We start from the raw sequence: 22,297 nt of genomic DNA on the forward strand, positions 1-22,297 counted from the left end.
TAAAAGTGACTAATATTTTATTGTATGTATATATACTATCTTCTTTTTATCCATTCATCTGTTGATGGACATAGTAGACTCTTAACTGATGAGAAACATGATAAAAAAATTATGTTTGAGGAGGACGACTCTGACAGCTCTGTTTTTCCAAATCAGATCTCAGGATATATAATCTATTTTTTTCAAATTTATCAATTTAATTATTTGAACAGTTTCAGAAAGTTATAAAAAATAAATGCAACTTTATAGCTAATTAATCAGTAGTGCTGTAAGAAGAAAAGTATATGCCATGGAGATGCTTAGAAAATCCAAAGTTGCAGATTTTGTTAATGAGCGGGAGGGGTCATGAGTCTTGATCTCAAGCTTCAGCAAAGTAAATAAAGCCAAAATCAATTTCCAGAGGTTTGTATGTTTGTTTGTTTGCTTGGTGTGTGTTTTTTTTTTTTTTTCCAAATCCAAGAACTGCCAAGTCACACCCCTGCACAAGACTTTGCTTCCTAACAAGCACTCGGACAGTTCCTCACATCGAGTAGCTGAGATGGAGCTGCTGGGAGTCACGACTCCTGTTTTTATTATTTTTGTCATTTGCCTGGTTTTCCTTTGGGTGTGGAAAGAAGGTCGCAAATGGGGACGGCTACCACCGGGCCCAACTCCCCTGCCCATCATTGGGAATCTGATGCAGCTAAACCTGAAGGACATCCCTGCGTCTCTCAGCAAGGTAAGGGGGTTTCATTCTGGGGCTGGCCATCTTCACCTTCCGACTCTGCACCTGAGACCACTGCAGGCTGGCTCTCCTCCCTCAATCTTCCTTTTTTTAAAAAATATATTTTATTGATGTTATACAGAGAGGAAGGGAGAGGGATAGAGAGCTTGAAACATCAATGAGAGAGAAACAACGATCAGCTGCCTCCTGCACACCCCACTGGGGATGTGCCTGCAACCTTCAGTCTGCAGGCCGACGCTCCATCCACTGAGCCAAACCGGTTAGGGCTTCAATCTTTCTTAGTTTGACTCACCACCAAGGCACTTTGGGATGTCTACTTCGTATTACAAGACATATCCTCTTTCTTTCTGGACTGGACACTTGCAAGCAGGGAGTGAGGTATGTTGACCAGAAATATAGGTTGGATTTCAGTGCATAATAACATTCTGCAATCAGAAATTACTTTAATATAAAGGCTTCCAATCCCTTCAGCATATAACACCAAAAGGCAAGCCCAGCAAATGTAAAAATGTGTCAAATGTCCTATATGATTATTGTTGCGTCTGTTTTACACTAAATGATCTAGAGGAGGTGTCGTGTTCCTCACTCCCCTCCCCAACATCTCGCTCTGATACAGCCCAGCTCTGCTACCCTGACTGACATTCATTCCTTGGCAAATATGAGAAAAGGTATTGTCACCAGCAGTTCATCGTGCAAGAATACATTCTCCAGAACAGCCTAAATGTCTATCAATGGATAAATAAAGGAAATGTGGGATATCTGTCATCTATCATCTATCACCTGTTCTGTCTCACACACATGGAATATTATTTAGCCTTAAAACAGCGGTTCTCAACCTATGGGTCGCGACCCCTTTGGCGGTCGAACGACCCTTTCACAGGGGTCGCCTAAGACCATCCTGCATATCAGATATTTACATTACGATTCACAACAGTAGCAACATTACAGTTATGAAGTAGCAACGAAAATAATTTTATGGTTGGGTCACAACATGAGGAACTGTATTTAAAGGGCCAGAAGGTTGAGAACCACTGCCTTAAAAGAAGGAAATCCTGCTATTTACAACATGGATGAACCTAGAAGACATAATCCTAAGTAATAAATCAAACACAGACAAATACAGCGTGATCTCACTTACATGTGGGATCTAAAATACTCAAACTTATAGAAGTAGAGAGCAGAATGGTGTTTAAAAGCTATACCCCAATTGTTGGCTGTTTTATTTTTGTTATTGTTTAAAGTATTACAAATAGTAGTACATATGTCTCCTTTTACCCCCATTGACCTCCCCCTGGCCTCCCCCACCCCTGCCATATGCCCTAACCCGCCCCCCCCCCCCCCCCCCCCCCCCCCGCCCAGTGTCTGTGTCCATTGGTTAGGCTTATATGCATGCATACAAGTCCTTTGGTTGATCTCTTACCCCCCCACCCCCACCCCTGCAACCCTCCCCTGCCTTCCCGCTGAAGTTTGATACTCTCTTTTTCTTCTTGGAACAATGCTATCGTAAATGTATAGGTTTCTTCCTTTTTCATATCTGCTTAGTGAGCTCCCCACAAGCTCATGTCCTGGCTGCTTCCTTCTCATCTTTAGTTGAACCTTAAATCTTACCTCCTCATAGATTCCTAACCTCTCTGTTTTGTTAAGTTTTCCCATTATCATCCAACATAGTACACTCTATCACTTTCATAGAATTATGCTCAATTTGTATTGCAAATATCATTTGACCATTTGCTGCCTGTCACTTTCACTAGACTCTAAGTTCAATGGGGGCTCCTGGGCTGTACACAGTGTCTGACACAGTACAGGTGCTTAGTAAATATTTGCTTAATGGTTGCATATTATAAATGAAGGAAAGGGTGAACCCATGACTATACCCTGGGTTAAAATTCTAAAATGAAATGGATGGGGCAAAGTCTAAGTTATATATAAATTATTACTTAATTTCTACCCAAGTCTCCAGTGGAGAGATTTTGCAATATGTTTACACACCTGCTTGAATCTTTTTCCAGTTAGCCAAAGAGTACGGCCCTGTGTACACGTTGTATGTTGGATCCACGCCCACTGTGGTCTTGCATGGATATGAGGCGGTGAAGGAAGCTCTGATTGATCAGGGTGATGAATTCCTTGGCAGAGGACCTATTCCAATTATTTCAGATTTCCAAAAAGGACATGGTATGTTTCAAATCAAAATGTGGGTTCATTTTCTTTAGCAAAAAATGACTAACAGTACGTGTCTGATCTGCACCAAGCAACTGATTAGACCAGCCGTGGGCAAACTACAGCCCGCGGGCCGGATCCGGCCTGTTTGAAATGAATAAAACTAAAAAAAAAAAAAAAAGACCGTACCCTTTTATGTAATGATGTTCACTTTGAATTTACATTAGTTCACACAAACACTCCATCCATGCTTTTGTTCCGGCCCTCCGGTCCAGTTTAAGAACCCATTGTGGCCCTCGAGTCAAAAAGTTTGCCCACCCCTGGATTAGATGCTACAATACTGCAATGTAATTTTGAGTTAGTGCAGACTCCATAGGTTAAGGGCGTTTTCCCCAACAGCACTGAGCTCACTTTGGATGCTAGCCATAAGTTCAGGGGTTCCCAGGTCATCCATACTTCTTTTTTTAAAAAATATATTTTATTGATTTTTTACAGAGAAGAAGGGAGAGGGATAGAGAGTTAGAAACATCGATGAGAGAGAAACATTGATCAGCTGCCTCCTGCACACTCCCCACTGGGGATGCGCCTGCAAACAAGGTACATGCCCTTGACTGGAATCGAACCTTGGACCCTTGAGTCCGCAGGCCGCCGCTCTATCCACTGAGCCAAACCAGTTAGGGCCATCCATACTTCTGACCAACTGGTGAAAAATTCCGGGGTTCCCATGACCTCCTCCGGCTTAATATTGGTAAAATAATTCACAGAACTCAGGAAGGTGCTAACTTGTAATTACAGTTTTATCATATGAAGGATGCAAATGAAGAGACCCAGAAGGCAAGGTTTGAGAGGGTCCCAAATGCAGAGCTTCTGTTTCTGTATCCTCTCCCTAAAAATCAGAATATTACCCATTGATGTGTTCAGCAGCCAGGAAGCTCACCTGAGCTTTGGTGTCCAGAGCTATTACATGGCCTGATGGACTGAGCCACTGATTACATGAGTGAACTCAATCTCTAGTTCCTTCCACTCCCTGAAAGTTGAGAGATCAGTTAATATCCTTCAGTTCAAAACCCCAACCTTCTAAATCCATAGTTGGTCTTTCTGGCACAGCCAGCTCCATCTTTGTTTTTATTTTTATTGTGTAATACTAGATATATGTAAAGAAATAGGTGTACTCTATACCTCAAAAACCACTTAAAATTATAAAATTGCAAGTCCCAGAAAACTGTAAACTTAATTCCATTAAAGAACAGAATTCAACTGAGGAAAGTTGAAGCTCTAATTGGTTTTATGAAGCCGTTCATGTATTGGACAACATCCCATATATACGAGGAGGACCTCTGAGAGGCTGTACAAAATGGAAGGTTTTAATAGATGGGTGTGTGAGGGGAGTTAATAGCAAAAGGAAAGAAACAATTATTTTTAGGCCAGGTCGTCTACTTTTTTGGAGACAGGGAATGGCAGTTGTTTTATCATGCAGATTACCTTGCTGGAATAGATCAGGAAATTCTGTGCTGATTGGTTAAAAATTCCTCTCCTGGGAGAGGCTGAAACTGCCATCAGGTTTTTAAGTTTTGGTTTGGTGACTGGCTTAGCAAAAGTGACTCCATTTCGGCCTGTATTTCTTTTATTAACAATTCCCTCCTTTTGACCAAACTTCAGTCTGAGAGATAGTCAAATTGTCAGTCATTAGTGCCACTCTCCACTCCTGCTCTGTAGTTATGGAAGCTTTTATTGATCCTCTGTGTGATAGTCACAGGTCATGATGTTTTTGTTTAACCCGTGTGATCCTCACTCACAGGTCACATCTTCGGATTCGTAGTCCTTAACCAGGTGTTGGTGTGTGTTTTGATGTTCCAGTCTTAGATCATTTGCTTAGATCAGTTAGCAGCTGCCAATGGGCATTGACTTTTGAGAGGAGACAACATGCTGATGAAACTGATGGTGCATCAGGAGAAATAGGAAATTCAGCCTAAGGAACAGGTTTTGTACAGAGGAAGAAATCAGAACGCATTGGTATGGAACATACGGGGTTCCTTTGCTCCTTTCTTTCGTCTTATTCGGATGAGGCTAACATTCACTGTAGTAAATTCACAGAAGAATAAGATCCTAAATCCCATATTGCTTTGCTTTGCTTATCCTCTCAGAGAAAATCACAGCGAGAACGACACCACAAGTTGGAGGCGCATGAAGTATAAAAACAGACTCCCAGGAAAGGAGTTTGTGAGAACACGTGCCACTTTTGACCATTTTTAACAAAACCAGACAGAGGGCTCTTCCCACATTTGGGGATGTTTTCCCCTGGCCAACGATTCCCCTGCCCCATCCCATCGTCTCTGCCCCCTGCTGGCCAGAGCATGGGTTTTCTTTTCTTTGTGACAAATATTTCACCCAAACCCCAAATAGGTTGTGCTTTTCAATTGCCATTTGCTGAATCCCTGCCAGGGGGCCCTGGAAAGAGATCAGCTCTAAGGAAAATCCCAGTCTGTGACACCAACTTTCCCGCTCCTTGCTTTCCCTAGGAATCCTTTTCAGTAATGGAGAGACGTGGAAGCAAATGCGACGCTTCTCCCTCATGACCCTGAGGAACTTCGGGATGGGGAAGAGGAGCATCGAGGAGAGGGTCCAGGAGGAAGCCCAGTACCTGGTGGAGGAGCTCAGAAAAACAGAGGGTGAATTCCACTGATCAACCCTTTGGGGGCGAGGGGACTTCCTGCACACACCGCCCGGCAAAGCTCCTCCTTTGGGAATCTGTGGCCCACAGCCTGCTCTATTAACAGGGAGCTGGCTAGGGAAAAGGGGTGGGGAGGAAGTGATACAGAGCTTTCAGGTAGGACTCTCACCTCCTTTAGTTTGGACTCATTTCCCAACTTCAGCACTTACTGGACATGTAAATTTGGACAAGTTTCTTAACTTTTCTAAGATGCACTTTCCACATCTGAAAAACGGAGCTAAAAAAGTCAAACCTCCAAATGAGAGTTAAATAGTGTAGTTTGCAAGACAATTACACGGTATCCAGCGTGTAAATGCTCTATAATAGCACTTGTTACTCTTATAACTATGAAAGTACTATATTCCTATAATAACATAATCGATATTATTAGTAGCATAGTGTAATACTATCTAGTGTCAGCATTATTAGAAGGTGTTTACATCCTAACCTGGGGAAGTTTAGAGGAAATACATCCTACGTATAAGTCTGAGCAGGAAGAAGGTGCTGTTCTTGATGAAAATCCTAAATGTTAAGAGTTGTTCGTTTCTCATGTCAGCTCAGCCCTTTGACCCTACTTTCATCCTTTCACTTGCTCCCTGCAATGTGATCTGCTCCACCCTCTTCAACGAGCGTTTCCAGTACGACGATGAGAAGTTACTTTACCTGATGAGTTTGTTAAATGAAAATTCTAGGAAAATAAGCTCTCCATGGACCCAGGTAAGGCCGAGGCTGCATCTGTACTGTGGTTGATCTCATTGGTCCAGGCTGATGAAGGGCTATGAGCTCACCTATTCCAGAAACAAGGGTTGATGTCAGCATTCACTGTCACCTTCCCTCCACGTATGTCAAGTGAATGAGTGCAATGGCAGTTATCCCAGCACCATTGGAGGGTTGCCCTCTATGGCTTTACTCACACAAAAGAGGACGGATAAAACATTCTCAGTTGCCTGGTTTTCTTTTCAGGGCCTTGTGCCATTCTCTCCTGTATGACTCAGGGGTTGGCCAAAGCTGGGACGAACAAGAAGACGGGCAGGGGCCGCTCTCCTGTATGCCGTGATTGTCCTCCCTTCTCTTCTGCTTGGAAGTTGAAGGAAGGGATTGTGTCTGGCCAGACCACAGAGAGGGTTAGGCAGCCCATTCAGGAGCTCTGGTTCCTCTTCACAAACTGTCTCTCCCCTCCCCCCACTTTCAGATGTACAATCTGTGGCCCAAACTCATAAAGCATCTCCCTGGAGAGCACAGATCATTTTCCAAAAGGCTCACAAATGTTAAAAATTTCATTCTGGAAAAAGTGAAGGAGCATCAGGAGTCCCTGGATCAGAATAGCCCTCGAGACTACATCGACTGTTTCCTCAGCAAGATGGAGCAGGTACTGTATGCACCGTCTCTCTCCAGCACCGCATCTTACCCTCCCATGGGAGTGCATGAGCGCACAGTCACACCATGGAGGGAATTCTTGATTGTTATGGCAATGGGGCACACTATTATCAGTAATAACAGAACTTCCTCTCCACGTCTATTTTCCTATAAGATAACTATCAATAGAAGTGTTTTTGAAGTGTTTCTGCTTTCCTATAAGTTTTGTTTCACTCTGTTTTACATTAAGTTAATATTATATCTCTATAATATTATTGCATAATAGATTTGGCTTATGCTAAGAATTAGATAAAACAGTGGAATTCAACCTAGTTACTGAAGTTATAGTTAGAACATAAATAAAATATGTTAACATTTCCATTTTCTCCCTAACGCTCTTCATCAGCAAAGACTTTTTTTAAAATTAAATCTTTATTGTTTAGATTATTACATTGGTTCCTCTTTTTTCCCACCATAACTCCCCTCCACCCAGTTCCCACCCCACCCTCCGCCCTCACTCCCCACCCACTGTCCTCATCCATAGGTGCATGATTATTGTCCAATCTCTTCCGGCATCCCCCACACCCCTTTCCCCTCCCAAGAATAGTCAGCCCATTCCCTTTCTATATCCCTGATTCTATTTCAATCACCAGTTCATACTGTTCATCAGATTATTTATTCACTTTATTTTTAGATTCACTTGTTGATAGATGTGTATTTGTTGTTCATAATTTGTATCTTTACCTTTTTTTTCTTCTTCCTCTTCTTAAAGGATACCTTTCAGCATTTCATATAATACTGGTTTGGTGGTGATGAACTCCTTTAGCTTTTTCTTATCTGTGAAGCTCTTTATCTGACCTTCACTTCTGAATGATAGCTTTGCTGGATAAAGTAATCTTGGTTGTAGGTTCTTGGTATTCATCACTTTGAATATTTCTTGCCACTCCCTTCTGGCCTGCAAAGTTTCTGTTGAGAAATCAGCTGACAGTCGTATGGGTACTCCCTTGTAGGTAACTGATTTTCTTTCTCTTGCTGCTTTTAGGATTCTCTCTTTGCCTTTTGCTCTTGGCATTTTAATTATGATGTGTCTTGGTGTGGTCCTCTTTGGATTCCTTTTGTTTGGGGTTCTCTGCGCTTCCTGGACTTGTAATTCTATTTCTTTCACCAGGTGGGGGCAGTTTTCTGTCATTATTTCTTCAAATAGGTTTTCAATATCTTGCTCTCTCTCATCTTCTGGCACCCCTATAATTCGGATGTTGGTACACTTGAAGCCATTAACTCTCCCACCTACAGGAGAAACACAACCCCATGTCTGAATTTGACTTGGAGAACTTGGCAGTCTGTGGATCCAACTTGTTTGTGGCAGGAACAGAGACCACCAGTTCCACCCTGAGATACGGGCTCCTGCTCCTCATGAAACATCCAGAGGTGGAAGGTACAGCAAGCATTTTAGTGATCAGGGCACGAGGCGAGGGTGGGAAGACACTGCTGACAGTGACTGCTTTGCTTTCTCTGGGCCCCTTTCAGAGCACCATGCAAATGGCCATGTATGTGGTTTGCTTGTGTAGATTAGAACTCTATCTAATAATGCTGATAAGGAAGAAGCACCTTTGAGAACTGAAAGGCTGTTGTTTAAACTGGAAGCAGAGGAACTTCTGAATCCTGAGTCTTATATATGAGGTTCAATGCCAAAGAGTAAGCCCTATTTAGATGAGGGACCCATGAGTCACAATGCTGGGTGCTCATCCCAGGCCTGTCAATTACTGGCTGTGTGACCTCAGACAAGTCATTTAATCTTTCAGGCCTCTGTTTTCCCAACTTGAAAATGGACCAGATTTCCCAAAGGGGATTTTTAGCTGTGATATAACAACATTCAAAAATGAAATGTTGGTAGGTTGACTTTCTCAAGCGCATTCTCAGAGCACAGGCCTTATAAAGCCCGTGTTTATGCTGCTCAACAAAATGGTATTTACCATCCCCACAAAACTTGAAGGAGACTGGATGAAGGTGACAAAGAAGCAGCTCCCACTAGAATGAGGAGCAAACATGTCCCCCTACAGCTGCTTTGCCAGGAATCATGGGCTCCGCCATAATCCCTGCTACAAAGGTCCTTGCCTCCCCCGTACATGAGAACAAACCAATGAAGCCAGGAGGCTGAAAACATAGTTAATCCAGCCTTTATGTTTCCTTCAGCAAGTCTCTGGCATTTACAGAAAAGAGAAATTCCATCAGGAGCAGAGCAATGGGCTGTTTAACAACAGGTCTTTGACATTGGGAACCTTTTCTAGGCCATGTTCTGCTGCACATGGCAAGCATTTCAGGTAATTTCTGGGTACCCAGGGAACACATCTCTTGAGTGGCATTCATGATTCATGTCTCTGCAGCCAAAGTTCATGAAGAAATTGACAGTGTGATTGGACACAACCAGAGGCCCTCCTTGAAGGACAAGATGAAGATGCCTTACACAGAGGCTGTGCTGAATGAGATACAAAGATACATCACCCTCCTTCCATCTAATTTACCACATGCTGTGACCAAGGACACGAAATTCAGACAATATGTCATCCCCAAGGTTAGATGTGTCTGGGAAAACGGACTGGGATAGGAGGGGTGGTACGGTCCCTCAGTGGGCCCGTGAGAGACTCTCAGTTCTATTGCAGGAAGAGAGGCAGTCAGAGTCAGATGGCCATGGTTGGAAATCTGTCACTGCACGCAGTGCACCCTCAGGTCACTCTGCAGCTCTGCAGCCCAGTCTCTGCCTTCCTAGAATGGGGGAGGCTGACCTGGGGCTTCCAAGCCCCCTCCTGCTCTCATAGAGGATGTATTTTGGAGCAGTGATTTCCATTAACGAGAATCTTACGGGAACTGAAATCTGATTTTTCAGGTTAGATTTTAAAAAGGGGGGAAGTGGAAAATGTGTCTGTAGCTCTAAGGCAGCGGTTCTCAACCTGTGGGTCGCAACCCCTTTGGCGGTCGAACGACCCTTTCGCAGGGGTCGCCTAAGACCATCCTGCATATCAGATATTTACATTACAATTCATAACAGTAGCAACATTACAGTTATGAAGTAGCAATGAAAATAATTTTATGGTTGGGTCACAACATGAGGAACTGTATTTATAGGGCCAGAAGGTTGAGAACCACTGCTCTAAGGTAATTAAGCCAGTATCGATCTTCTTTAGCCCAAATGTTCTCCTCCCAGAACTTTATGTATAGGCCATTTGAGATGTTGCTGCTCCTGACAGTTAACATTTGTAGGACACTTAGCATTTACCAAAACTTACATGCTCACTAGGGATATAGTCAGTCTCCTGTAGAGATTAGGGGCTTCGGTTTTACATTTAAATAGTTCCAGAGCATAGAAGAGGAAGAAAAGGTGCCAACCTGATCAAAATATTGCAAAACAGAATAAAAATACTACAAAACAGCCACCGATCTTACTTAAAACTATCAATGCAAACGTGTATTAGTACATTAAGTCTAGCATCACATTACAAACCACACATCACCAACAAATTGAGATCATTAAGAACACAGGAATGGTCTAACACCAGGAAATCTAGTTTAATAAAATTCACCATATACATAAAATTTAGGAGAAAAATCATATGATAATCTCATTTGTACAGAAAATACTTTTGATAATATTCAATGGCCATTTTAATTAAAAAATTCTTTTCAAATTATAATTGACATTTAATATTATATTAGTTTGAGTCATTAGTTTCAGGACCTACCTGGTACCATACATAGTTATTATAATTTTATTGACTATATTTCCTATGCTGTATTTTACATCCCTATGACTATTTATAACTGCCTATTTGTGCTTCATTTTTATTTTTTAACCCTTAATAAAGTAGGAATAGACGAACATCTCTTTAGCTAGAAAAAAACCCATATTTCCCAATCATGCTTATTGATGAAAGATTAAAAGCATTCCTAAGTAGGAATAAAGCAAGGCTATCTACCAGTACTAATATTATGCAAATAGAATTAGGAAAAAATAGTGAGATAAGACATTCCAAACAAAGAAGCAACTTTGTAAATGATATAATTATACCTGAAATTAAAAGCCAAAGCACAATTGCAAAATTAGCCAAAGCACAATTGCAAAAACAGAATTATTCAGTGGCTAGGTACAAATTTATTATTTTAAAAAATCAATTGCCACCTATATAAAATAAAAATGATTTTAAAAATATAATGAAGATAAGTTTTCATTAGTAAAAGCAAGGATAAAATATTTAGGAATAAACTGAACCAAAAAATTCAAGATCTATAAAAAGAAAACTGAAATGTTAATGAGAGATATAAATTGTTTGAATAAATTACAAGATTTATTCTGCATATGGGTAGAAAAGTAGCAGTTATCCCCAAATCAAAAAATCTACACATTTATGAGATCTCAATGAAAATATCAACGAGATTTTCTTGGAACTAAGCTAGCAGATCCTAAATTTGATATGGAAAGTAAAAATACATAATCAGGGATAGGTTCTACCAAATGTTAGAATTTAATACAAACTCACAGTTATTAAAGCAGTGTAATATACCCTCTTGAAAAGACAGATCAAAGGAATAAAATCTAGAAATAAACTTAATTATACATGAAAACTTCGTACATGATGAAGGTGTCTTCCCCTTAGAGCAGCGGTTCTCAACCTGTGGGTCGCGACCCCTTTGGCAGTTGAACGACCCTTTCACAGGGGTCGCCTAAGACCATCGGAAAACACATATATAATTACATATTGTTTTTGTGATTAATCACTATGCTTTAATTATGTTCAATTTGTAACAATGAAATTGGGGGTCACGACAACATGAGGAACTGTATGAAAGGGTCGCGGCATTAGGAAGGTTGAGAACCACTGCCTTAGAGGGACAATATGGAATATTCAACAGAGGTTAGAAAACTCTTGGGGGAGTTGGAAAATAATAACAACAGATCCCTGCCTCATATCTTACATGAAACTTTATTCTTGGCTCAAATATACACACATAGAATATTAAAATGTAGAAGTACTAGGAATAAAAGCGATGACTTTTTTTGAGAATTTCAGAGTTCCAAAACTTCTAACATCGACTCCCAACACCAAAAAAGAGAGGAGTAAGAGGGCCCTGTATTTAAAAATCGATAAATTTGGCTATATGCAAATAAGAAAAATCTGCCTGGAAAAATAAAGTCAAAAGATAAATGACAAACTGAGAGGAAATTTTGCATGGTTCATAAGAGGAAAGGACTAATTACTGAAAAATAAAATGAACTCCTACAGTCAGTTTGAACAAACCCAAAAACCAACAGATGCAGAACAAGAAAAACAAAATTAAAATTTGAGTAGAAATAATTACAAATGGTTTTTAAATGTGTAAAAATATACTCACACAATGAAATATAATGAAAATAATAATTCTAAAGAAAATTTTTTTTTTACTTATAATATGTTGGCAGGGTGTAAAACATATAGTTTTGCTAGTGGTATAAACTGGTGTAACCTCTATGGAAGAAAACGTGGTAATATCTATTAAAATTCAAAACACACAAACAACTTGAAGAGTAGTTCCACTACTAGGAATTTATCCTTTGTGTACTTTCTATAAAATAAGAATATTTATTGCAGCAATATTTGTGATACTTGAAGATTGGGAAACCCCCAAATGTTCATTTACAAAGGACTTTAAAACTTCCTTTATTTCTATAAAGTGGAATACTAAGCAAGCTGCAGCACACTGTAGGATACTACTATCTGTGTGAAAATGGTGGAGGATATATGTATATAAGTGTCCTTTCTGAAAATCCATAAGATATCTCCCAAAGGATGGATCATAAAATGCTAACAGTAATTACACCAAGAAAACCAGGGGACTTGAGTATAAGAAGAGAGACTTATTTTTACTTTATACCCCTTTGTACATATTTTGGGGTATTTTATTCCATGTGCATGTATTGCCCCTCCAATAATTCTAAAATTACGTTTAAGGACATAGAAAATAAAGTGAAAATGGAAAAAAGGCAGCTTTCACTTAAACAGGTGCTTTATGATCAGATAGAACTTGGGCAAATTCTAAGTATGCCACTTGCTAAAAGTGTAACCTTAAGTAAGTTATTTTTCCTCTCTGAATCTCAGTGTCCTCACTTATACAATGAGAACAAGAAGAGAGCCTGCTGGATACAGTTGCAGTGAGAATTAAATACACTTTATAAGCAGCTAACTAAGTACAGTGGTGCTTTTAATATTGTTTTGTCACTTAAGCCTCACAGAAATCTGTAAATTAGGAGGAAAGCCTGTGTTTTTGCTACCTCACTCCATTTTTCAAATGAGGGAAGTGGAGTCTGATTCAGTAGATTCAAGTTTGCGTATCTCACTTGCTTCCATTCACACCTGAATTCAGAAAGGAACAAATTGTAGAAAAGTAGACTCTTCCGATTTGAGGCAGCAATTCCAGTAAATGTCATGTCTAGACAATGTGGGTGGCAACCCCCCACTTATCAACAATAACTGGCTACCTCACATTGGTCATGACATCACTCTTCCCAAAGAGAATTATCTTACTACTCAGTAAGTATTGTATGATAATAGGATGTATAAAATAGCCATAACTCAAGACAATCACTCACCAGGCAAGCTTAAGAGTGCCCAGTCCTATTCAATCCACTAATTAGGAGTGTTAGCCTTGTTAATGAATCAAGGATAGGCACGATCAAGTACAACTCCCCTCTCTTTTCTTGGTTCCAGGGCGCCACAGTATTGCCATTACTGTCTTCGGTCTTGATGGACTGCAAGGAGTTCCCCAATCCAGAGATGTTTGACCCAGGCCACTTTTTGGATAAAAATGGCAGCCTCAGGAAAACAGATTACTTCATACCCTTTTCCCTTGGTAAATACAAGTAAATCCATCCGCACCACACACCTGCGCATTTCGGACAACTTTTTAGCTTCGCTGAGATTTTGGCACAACTAAGTAATCCCTGGCTGATAGCGAAGTTGATCATGTGAGACTGTTACAGTTTCTGATGTAACTGTATGGAGCCACTTTAGTCTGTGCACCAGTAGGACTCAGGGAAGTCACCCAGGGACTGTTTTGTTGTTGGGTAACTGAGTATAATGCCAGTTTTTAAAGAAACCAAAGTCAAGCCAATTCAAATGCCACCTGTTACCAGATGACAAAAGGACCTGCTTTTGCTGATTTCCCCTTTGTAATAGTGACTTTTCCAAAGCAAATGTGCAAGTTTTTTTCTTCTTTTAAAATTACTGATGATTATTAACTTTCTGATTCTTAGGGCCGGAGGCTATCAAAGAGACTTGGCGACTTCGTATTTTTTCTTCCCCTCTGAAACCTGAGTCCCGCATACCCTTGCCTCTTTCCAAGAGCTGGTTGGCTCCCAGTTACTATTTCCCATAAGGTTATAAAGACAACTTAGGATTGGTCAGCACACATTCTTTTTCCTTGTCTTATTCAATCATTTGCTAAGTATTTAAAAAATAACAGTTAAGATGTTTTGTTTCTAATTACAGTGATAATATGTGTTCAACGTAAAAGATGGAAAATGCAGAAAAGCAAAAAAAGGGAAGGAAATAAAAATTACTTGCCATTTCACTCTACAGAGATAACCACTCTTGTCTAAGCATACATAATAGATGTATATTTAAAAATAAAATTTGGTTCATTCTGTACAATCTTTGATAATTTATTTTCACTTAGTTTGTTGTGATAAAAGACAGACTGTGGTGTTAAATAATCTTCCACATCAACATATTTAGGTTTCGTTGTGTGAAATGCAGAAGAATTTATTCCATTAGTTCGTTATAGATGGATATACAGTTTTCATCTGACTCATCAATATCATAAATAACAATGCAAGTGACACCCTAATAGATGCATCTCTCTTTCCTATGGCTAAATACCCAGGAGAACAACCCAATTAAAGAGCGAACATTTCTTGAGAGAGTTTTGATATATACTGACAAATAATTGGCTTCTGGCAGTTGATAAAATTCCCTTTTCTGATCAGTGTTTTCCATGGCTCTTAGGGGCATATTGTATTGGTTGTCTTGTTCGGCATATTGTATTTGAATATGAGTTATCTATTGTATTTGAACTTGGAGTGAACTAATGGGAATGTTTCCTCCTTCCAGGGAAACGGGCCTGTGTTGGCGAGGGCCTGGCCCGCGTGGAGCTGTTCCTCTTCCTCACCACCATTCTGCAAAACTTTTCCCTGAAGCCCCTGGTGGAGCCCAGGGAACTAGAGACCAAACCCCTTGTTACTGGGATTCTCAACGTTCCCCCGCCTTTCAAGCTGCGCCTTCTTCCTAGATGAAAGAACTTTCCTCTTTTAACAATTTGATTCAAAGTAATTGCTTTTCCTCTTACTCCCCAGTAGTCTTTCTCTTCATTTTAAATACTGTGTAGGACAGAAACACTACTCACTAAAAACTTGATGGACATTTGTTTAAATCTGCAAATCCCTTGACAAAAAGGAGCTGGGTCCTGGGTCCAAGGGCACAAACACTGTATTCATACCCTGTAGAGTTCTTTATAAACCACGCTTCAGCAGAGCCAAGACCAGGCCCACACAAGGCTTTTGTCGGGGATAATTAGCAATATAGTAGAGCCTTCACTCTTTCTGTGGCTTCGCACATATGCCGATTTTCTGCTGTTTTTCAAAACAGGGACGTTACTATAATAGCCTATGTGTGTGATTTCTATTTCCAATTGAAAGCATGTATAGGATTTGTACCACATTCACAAAATAAATCCTTACTTCCACAGTAGATTTCCTTTGTATGTTTGACTTTATTTCAAGTCTCAAACATTTCTTTCCATGAGTTAAGGCTCTCTACAGTTAGGATAAGATAAATACATGAAATTAAACAATAACCTATCACAAATCTCTCCCTGCCCCACCCTCATCTATTTGCAACTATTGATGTGCATGGGGCTCAAAGAGTCTCCTTTTGTTTTTTTAGAAATATTTGTATTGATTTCAGAGAGGAAGGGAGAGGGAGAGATAGAAACATCAATGACGAGAGAGAATCATTGATTGGCTGCCTCCTGCACGCCCCCTATTGGGGATTGAGCCTACAATCCAGATATGTGCCCTGACTAGCAATCAAACTGTGATCTCTTGGTTCATAGGTTGACACTTAACCACTGAGCCATACTGGCCAGGCTCAAAGAACCTTTTTGCATAAGATGTCAAACTATGCATAGCCATGTCCTATTCAGAAAGAGGAGAGAGGTGGATTTGGGGGTTGAAGAGCAAGAGGAGCTGCAAGGGAAGACTGAGCATTTCCAAGAGAACAGTGACCCAGAAAATAGCTGCAACTACCACAGCAGTGGCCCAGCTGTGAGCAGCAGCTGCCACAAAAGGATGGTTCAAAAACTAGCAGGCAAAACAAAAACAAACAAAAAACCAGCAGGCAGCCCCACCTCCAGGGACCCTGGGAGGGAAAGGAGCTTTAAAAGTAGAGCTGAGCTTCAGGGTAAATACCCCAAAGAACTGAACGCAGGGACTTGACCTGACATTGGACACCAGTGTTCCTAGGAGCATAATTCACAGGAGCCAAAAGGTAGAAACAACCCAAATATCCATTGACAGATGAATGGGTAAGCAAATGTGACTATGCATATATGTACAATGGAATATTATTCAGCCTCAACAGGGAAGGATAAATATTCTATAAATGGTGAAAGAAGCCAGATAGAAAAGACCACATCGTATGATTCCTTTATATGAAATATTCAGAATAGGGAAATCCACAGAGACAGAAAGTGGATTAGTGATTGCTTAGGGCTAGAAAGTGACTACAAATGAGCACAGGATTTTCTTGGGGGTGATGAAAGTATTCTAAAATTAGGCTGTCGTGATGATTGCACAACTCTGCATATTCTAAAAACTACTGAACTCTATTCTTAAACAGGTGAATTTTATAGGATGTAAATCATATCTCAATAAAGTTGTCTTTTCAAAAAGTACATATGCACAAGCACAAAATCATTAATAACTAGCACAACTGTCCTGATAAGTAGTAAGTACTCTATGGCTAATGGGCATCTTTGAAACCCTGCCTCAGGGCACACAGCAGTCAAAATTCAGATTCAAGCATCCCAGCTCAAGGCCATCTGGAACATCAGTATAGAAGTGGGAAAGGGAAGATCCCAGCACCAGGCATGACCATAACTAGAGGGAATCGGACTACTTATGGGGAGTGAACAATTCAATCTAGAGCTTCCTAAGGGAGTGGGAAACTCAGGCTAGATTGAGGCTGATGTTGAAATGGAATAGAAAGACGGGTGAGATGAATTGAAAGTTATTAAGTCTCAAAGACCTTACTTAACATAATCCAGTACAAAAAGTTATAATATATTCAGAGTGGTCAGTTCTAGCTCTGAATTTTTGGTGAACTTGCATTCAGCTTCATATTTATGGTCATTTGGGATGAAAACCCTCCATAAATTTCCAGTTCTCAGGGCTCTTATAGACCAAGTCCAGGAAGCTTGCTCAGGCTCCTCTTTCCTGTGTGTCTTCTCTGTTAGTTTCTAACACAGAAGAGTCTGTTTGATCTTCAATGATGACCCAGTTGCTTCAGGATGGACATAGAACAGAATAAAGCTAATAGGTTTGAAAGCTGATCATGTCTGACATTTTCTAGCTGTGTGATCTTAGGCAGGTCCAGATTTTCTCTGATCTTCATCTAAACAAATTGAAATTAGCAACACCTACCTTTTAGGTTAGGGAGTTGAGAATGCATGTATTTTCCCTGGCAATTAGCAGGGGCTCATAAATGATGGATTTTTTGTTATCAAGTCATTGAAAATTCTACCATAGTCAGTGCAAATTCAAATTTTAACTTTTAAGCCATTCATGCTTTTTTCCAGTCTGTTTCAGGGTCTAATGTGAAAATTCCAGGCTTAGTCACTATTCAATCAATTAATATTTGTCATATTTCTCTGATATAATATTGACATGTTGAATTCTTTTATACTTATTGTAATATTGAATTTCTCCGAATCTAAGATGCCATCTGTTTTAAAATATTTTCCAGTTTCAGAGACAATAAAATGTGAAATAAACAGCACCTTAGAATCAATGAAATATAGTTGCTACCTAGTATGTTTGGACTTATAATCCATGACTGGTCTGCTTAACAGGGCTGTTCAAAGTCTAAATTATGTTAGTCCTTTCTTTTCAAAGACCAGATTACTTTGTGCCAGACTCTCCCAGTTAACCTCTGCCAGACACCCTGATACCCAATATGATGCCATATCAGAACACACATTGCATTCGTTTTTCAAACTCAGAAAGAACCTCTTTACTTCCAGCAAGGAAGATGACACAGGTACAGACTATTTACAAATTAGGCAACACCGGTACACAGAATGGATTCAGAGTCCATGCCATCCATGCTTTCCATTGGCTAGAGGGCAGTCTGAACCAACATGTCACCGAACCAACGATGGCCCTGTTGGAAGTAGGGTTAGTGGGGACATGTGGAGGAGCCAGGGTTGCTGAAATCCCATTTAATCATTTCCTGTCCTGTTCTAAAGTCAACAAAATGTCAATGCAGAGGATAGTTCATTATTTGTTACAACTTTTCAACATGTATTTAATACATGTTATATATCAAGTATAGGAGGAACTGGGAGTCCAGAAAGAAATATGACATTGTCTCTGGTCTTAAGGACCTTATATTTTAATCGAGGAAGATAACACACACACACACACACACACACACACACACACACACACACACCAAAAGTAGAGGAAACCCCAGAAGCATTTCCCTTCTTGGAAACCCCTGAAGGGCTGCATTTAGTAAAAGCATATTCAAGAATATTTATTCCGGTTGAAGATAGTGGGAATGGAACATTGTGAATTGACTTCCAACTTTTGAAACCAACTGAAAGCAAAATAAAAGATCAAAAAAGAAAAAAGGAACTTCCCCCTCCAATAAATAAGGGAGAAGTTATAAACACAAAACTATGCAGAATGCCTGCCAAATGAAGAGAATTTTGAACTTAATCCGTGAGAACACAGAGCCAACACATCTCTGCACAGACTCTGGGAAAGAGATCAGTTTAACTAAAATTAAGTGTCAGATTACGGAGCATGGATTGAAAAATTGCCACTTAAAAATGAAATCTGTGCCCTAACTGGTTTGGTTCAGTGGATAGAGCGTCGGCCTGCGGACTGAAAGGTCTCAGGTTCGATTCCGGTCAAGGACATGTACCTGGGTTGTGGGTACATTCCCAGTGGGGGTGTGCAGGAGGCAGCTGGTCGATGTTTCTCTCTCATTAATGTTTCTAACTATCTCTCTCCCTTCCTCTCTGTAAAAAATCAATAAAATATATATATATTTTAAAATGAAATCTGTGGTTGAAAACATCGGAGCATACCAATCGCCACCCCTTAATGGATTCTGTGCTGCTTTATTAGGGCCATTACTTGGGTTCCCAAGAAGGTAAGCCGTTCTGGGTTTCCTCTACTTTCTGAACCCGCTCACCCTCTCCTGTTGGATTTCCAATGCCCTCCAGGAACAGGCTGGTCCTCTGCCCAGACAAACTCCCCTGGGGCCCCACCCCCTCATTGTCTTCACTAAGCCTGCCTCGCTTTTCAGCAACAGTTTGGATACACTGTCCAGTGCGATGTACATAGTACTCATATTTATTATTTTCTTACTGCCTTGACAAGGATGCTTTCCCCTTCTGTCTATCCCTCAGGGACCTCAAATGGCATCTGTTTGAATCTGAAAGCAGCATCTCTTCCCCCAGCAGCTCTTCTTGGGAAATGGCACCACCTGTTGCCCAAGTCAAGAACCTGGGGGCCGTTCTAAATTCTTCCTTGTCACTCATGTCGCAGATTCACTCGACCTCTAGGCCTCTAGGCCTCTAAGCCCACTCCGTTTCCACTCTCGCGGATCCTCATAACTAACCGCCCCCTGTTTTTCGCCTCCACGGCCCGAACCTCCGTCCCACTCTGGTTCATCCTTACCTGGATCTGACTTCCTGCCTGGCTTCACCCCCTGCCTCTGCACAGGTCACACTGTAGCCGGCGTGGTCTTCCTTCCACGCCAGCCACAGCCAGTCACATCGTGTCCACTTGCCCCTTGCTTCCTCTGTTCAGATTCTTTATCGGTTCTCCATTCTCCTTAGTTAAGTCCAAACGTCTCTCCCTCGCCAAGGCCCTCAGGACCTATGTTTATGATCTTTCCAACGTCAGGTCGCCCCTCTTCCCAACACCTCTCCTTTCTCCTCCCCACACCAAACAACTTGCTATCTTTCCAAAGTCTCTGTTAATGTTTTTGCCATTTGAAAACAAGGATGGTAAAATACACCAACAGAGGACAGGTTTTGAACATATATATCCTCTCCCTCCATTTGGCTAACTCCTATTTGTGTTTCCAAACTAAGTTCAGGCATCATTTTCTCTAAACCTTTGCTATCACTTACCCCTGGTCTGATTTCAGTGTCACTCCCTTGTATTTCAAAAAAACTCTGTGCATACTTCTCTACAAACATGGCATTATGCTATAATTGTGTTGTTGTTGTTGTTGTGTGTGTGTGTGTGTGTGTGTGTGTGTGTGTGTGTTTTAACTTCCTTGATTAAAATATAAGGTCCTTCAGGCCAGAGAAAATATCTTATTTCTTTCTGGACTCCCAGTCCCTCCTATACTTGATATATAACATGTATTAAATACATGTTGAAAAGCTGTAACCAATAATGAACTATCTTTGTTCTCTTGGATAAGGTACTCAGGAGTGAAATTGTTGGGTTGTACAGTAAATTTATAGTTAACTTTTAGGGGGCTGTACTTAATCATTTAAAGCTTTTTTTTTTGAGATATAATTTGTATACCATAAAACTCACCTGCTCTAAATATACAATTCAATGAATCTTTATATATTGACAGAGTTGTACAATCACCGCAATCTAATTTAAAAACACATCTCCCATCCTGAGAAGAAACCTTGTGCTCATTTATAGTTGCTCTACGTTTCTACTCCCAGCCCCAGGCAACCTCTAATTTACTTTCTGTCTCTATATTCTAAGCATTTCATATAAATTGGGTCATTTAATATGTGGTCTTTTGTGTGTGACTTCTTTCACTGAGCATATTTTTAAGATTCATTCATATAACACAATATATCAGTACTTCACTCCTTTTCATGTCCGTGGTATTCCATTGTATGGATAGGCCATACTGTGTTTACCCATTCACCAATCAATGATTATTTGGATTATTTCCACTTTCTTCTAGTGTGAATAATACTGCTATGAACATGCATAAGCGAGTTTTTGTGTAGATATATGTTTCACTTCTTTTAGATAGATACCTAGAAGTGAAATTGCTGAGTTATATAGTAAATACATATTCAATCTTTTAAGAAACTGCAAAACTGTTTTCTAAAGTAGCGGCACCATTTACATTCCCATTGGCAATATACAGGGTAGTCAAATGTAGGTTTGCAGTCGTAATACATTCAAATAATAAGATAATTAACAAATAAAAATACAAGAATGAACTCTGTTTTGTGTACTCATGACTGTCTGTGGATTCTAGTGTCTTCCTGTTCTCACCAACACTTGTTACTGTGCCCTTTTTTGGTTTAGCCGTTCTAGTGGACACGAAGTGGTTTTAACTGGCATCTTCTTAATGACCAGTGATGTTAAACATCTTCACGTGTACTTATTAGCCATTCATATCTCTACTTTAATGAAATGTCTCTTCAAATCTTGTAGTCGTTTTTAACTTGGGTCGTTTGTTTTAATATTGTGTTGTAAGAGCTCTTGACGTATTCTGAATATATTACCAGATATATGACTTGAGACTGTTTACTTCCATCCTGTGGCTTATCTGTTCATTTTTTCAGTGGTGTCTGTTAAAAGATTTTGGGGGAGAAAAGGGACAAGGCAGAGCTGTGCTTCAGAAAGATGGCCTGGCGGCAGTGTGTGCGCTGGACGGAAAGGGACAGACAGCTCTACTTTATGACTCTGCTTTAAACTATAACACAGGTGGCAGCTGAGCGGCAACCTATGAACCAGGAGGTCACGGTTGGATTCCCCGTCAGGGCACATGCCCAGACTGCAGGCTCAACCTCCCCTGAGGGGCGTGCAGGAGGCAGCTCCTCAGTGATTTCTCTCTCATCATCGATGTTTCTCTCTCTCTCTCCCTCTCCCTTCCTCTCTGAAATCCATGTAAAAAACACATTAAATTATAACGTAGGGAACAAGCATCGTCCAAGTTTTTCAAAATTCTCTGGGAATCAAAGGGTTATAAGCAGCTAGTTATTGAAGCCGGTTTCCAGTGCAGTTAATCAGTAAACCAGAATCAGTGAAACCACCGAAC

General features: G+C 40.4%; 1 protein-coding gene across 1 annotated transcript; it reads left to right on the forward strand.

Annotated features, from left to right (window-relative positions):
* The first annotated feature begins 485 nt into the window (after positions 1 to 485).
* LOC139021822 (cytochrome P450 2C44-like) lies at positions 486 to 15,721 on the forward strand. Its single transcript, XM_070432534.1, has 9 exons — positions 486 to 718; positions 2,734 to 2,896; positions 5,401 to 5,550; positions 6,148 to 6,308; positions 6,784 to 6,960; positions 8,241 to 8,382; positions 9,332 to 9,519; positions 13,685 to 13,826; positions 15,086 to 15,721. The coding sequence occupies exons 1-9, from the start codon at positions 539 to 541 to the stop codon at positions 15,265 to 15,267; spliced, it is 1,485 nt and encodes a 494-aa protein (XP_070288635.1). The 5' UTR covers positions 486 to 538; the 3' UTR covers positions 15,268 to 15,721.
* Positions 15,722 to 22,297: the final 6,576 nt, after the last annotated feature.

The sequence above is a fragment of the Myotis yumanensis genome, unplaced genomic scaffold (assembly GCF_028538775.1).
Source record: "Myotis yumanensis isolate MYYU_CA2020_CCGP unplaced genomic scaffold, mMyoYum1.0.hap1 SCAF_13, whole genome shotgun sequence".
Lineage (NCBI taxonomy): Eukaryota > Metazoa > Chordata > Mammalia > Chiroptera > Vespertilionidae > Myotis > Myotis yumanensis.

Excerpts from the sequence above, each read along its gene's own strand:
- LOC139021822 (XM_070432534.1), top strand. The coding sequence starts at position 539 with ATGGAGCTGCTGGGAGTCACGACTCCTGTTTTTATTATTTTTGTCATT. Across the intron at positions 2,897-5,400 it reads AGATTTCCAAAAAGGACATG|GAATCCTTTTCAGTAATGGA; the intron begins GTATGTTTCAAA and ends TGCTTTCCCTAG. Across the intron at positions 5,551-6,147 it reads GGAGCTCAGAAAAACAGAGG|CTCAGCCCTTTGACCCTACT; the intron begins GTGAATTCCACT and ends TTCTCATGTCAG.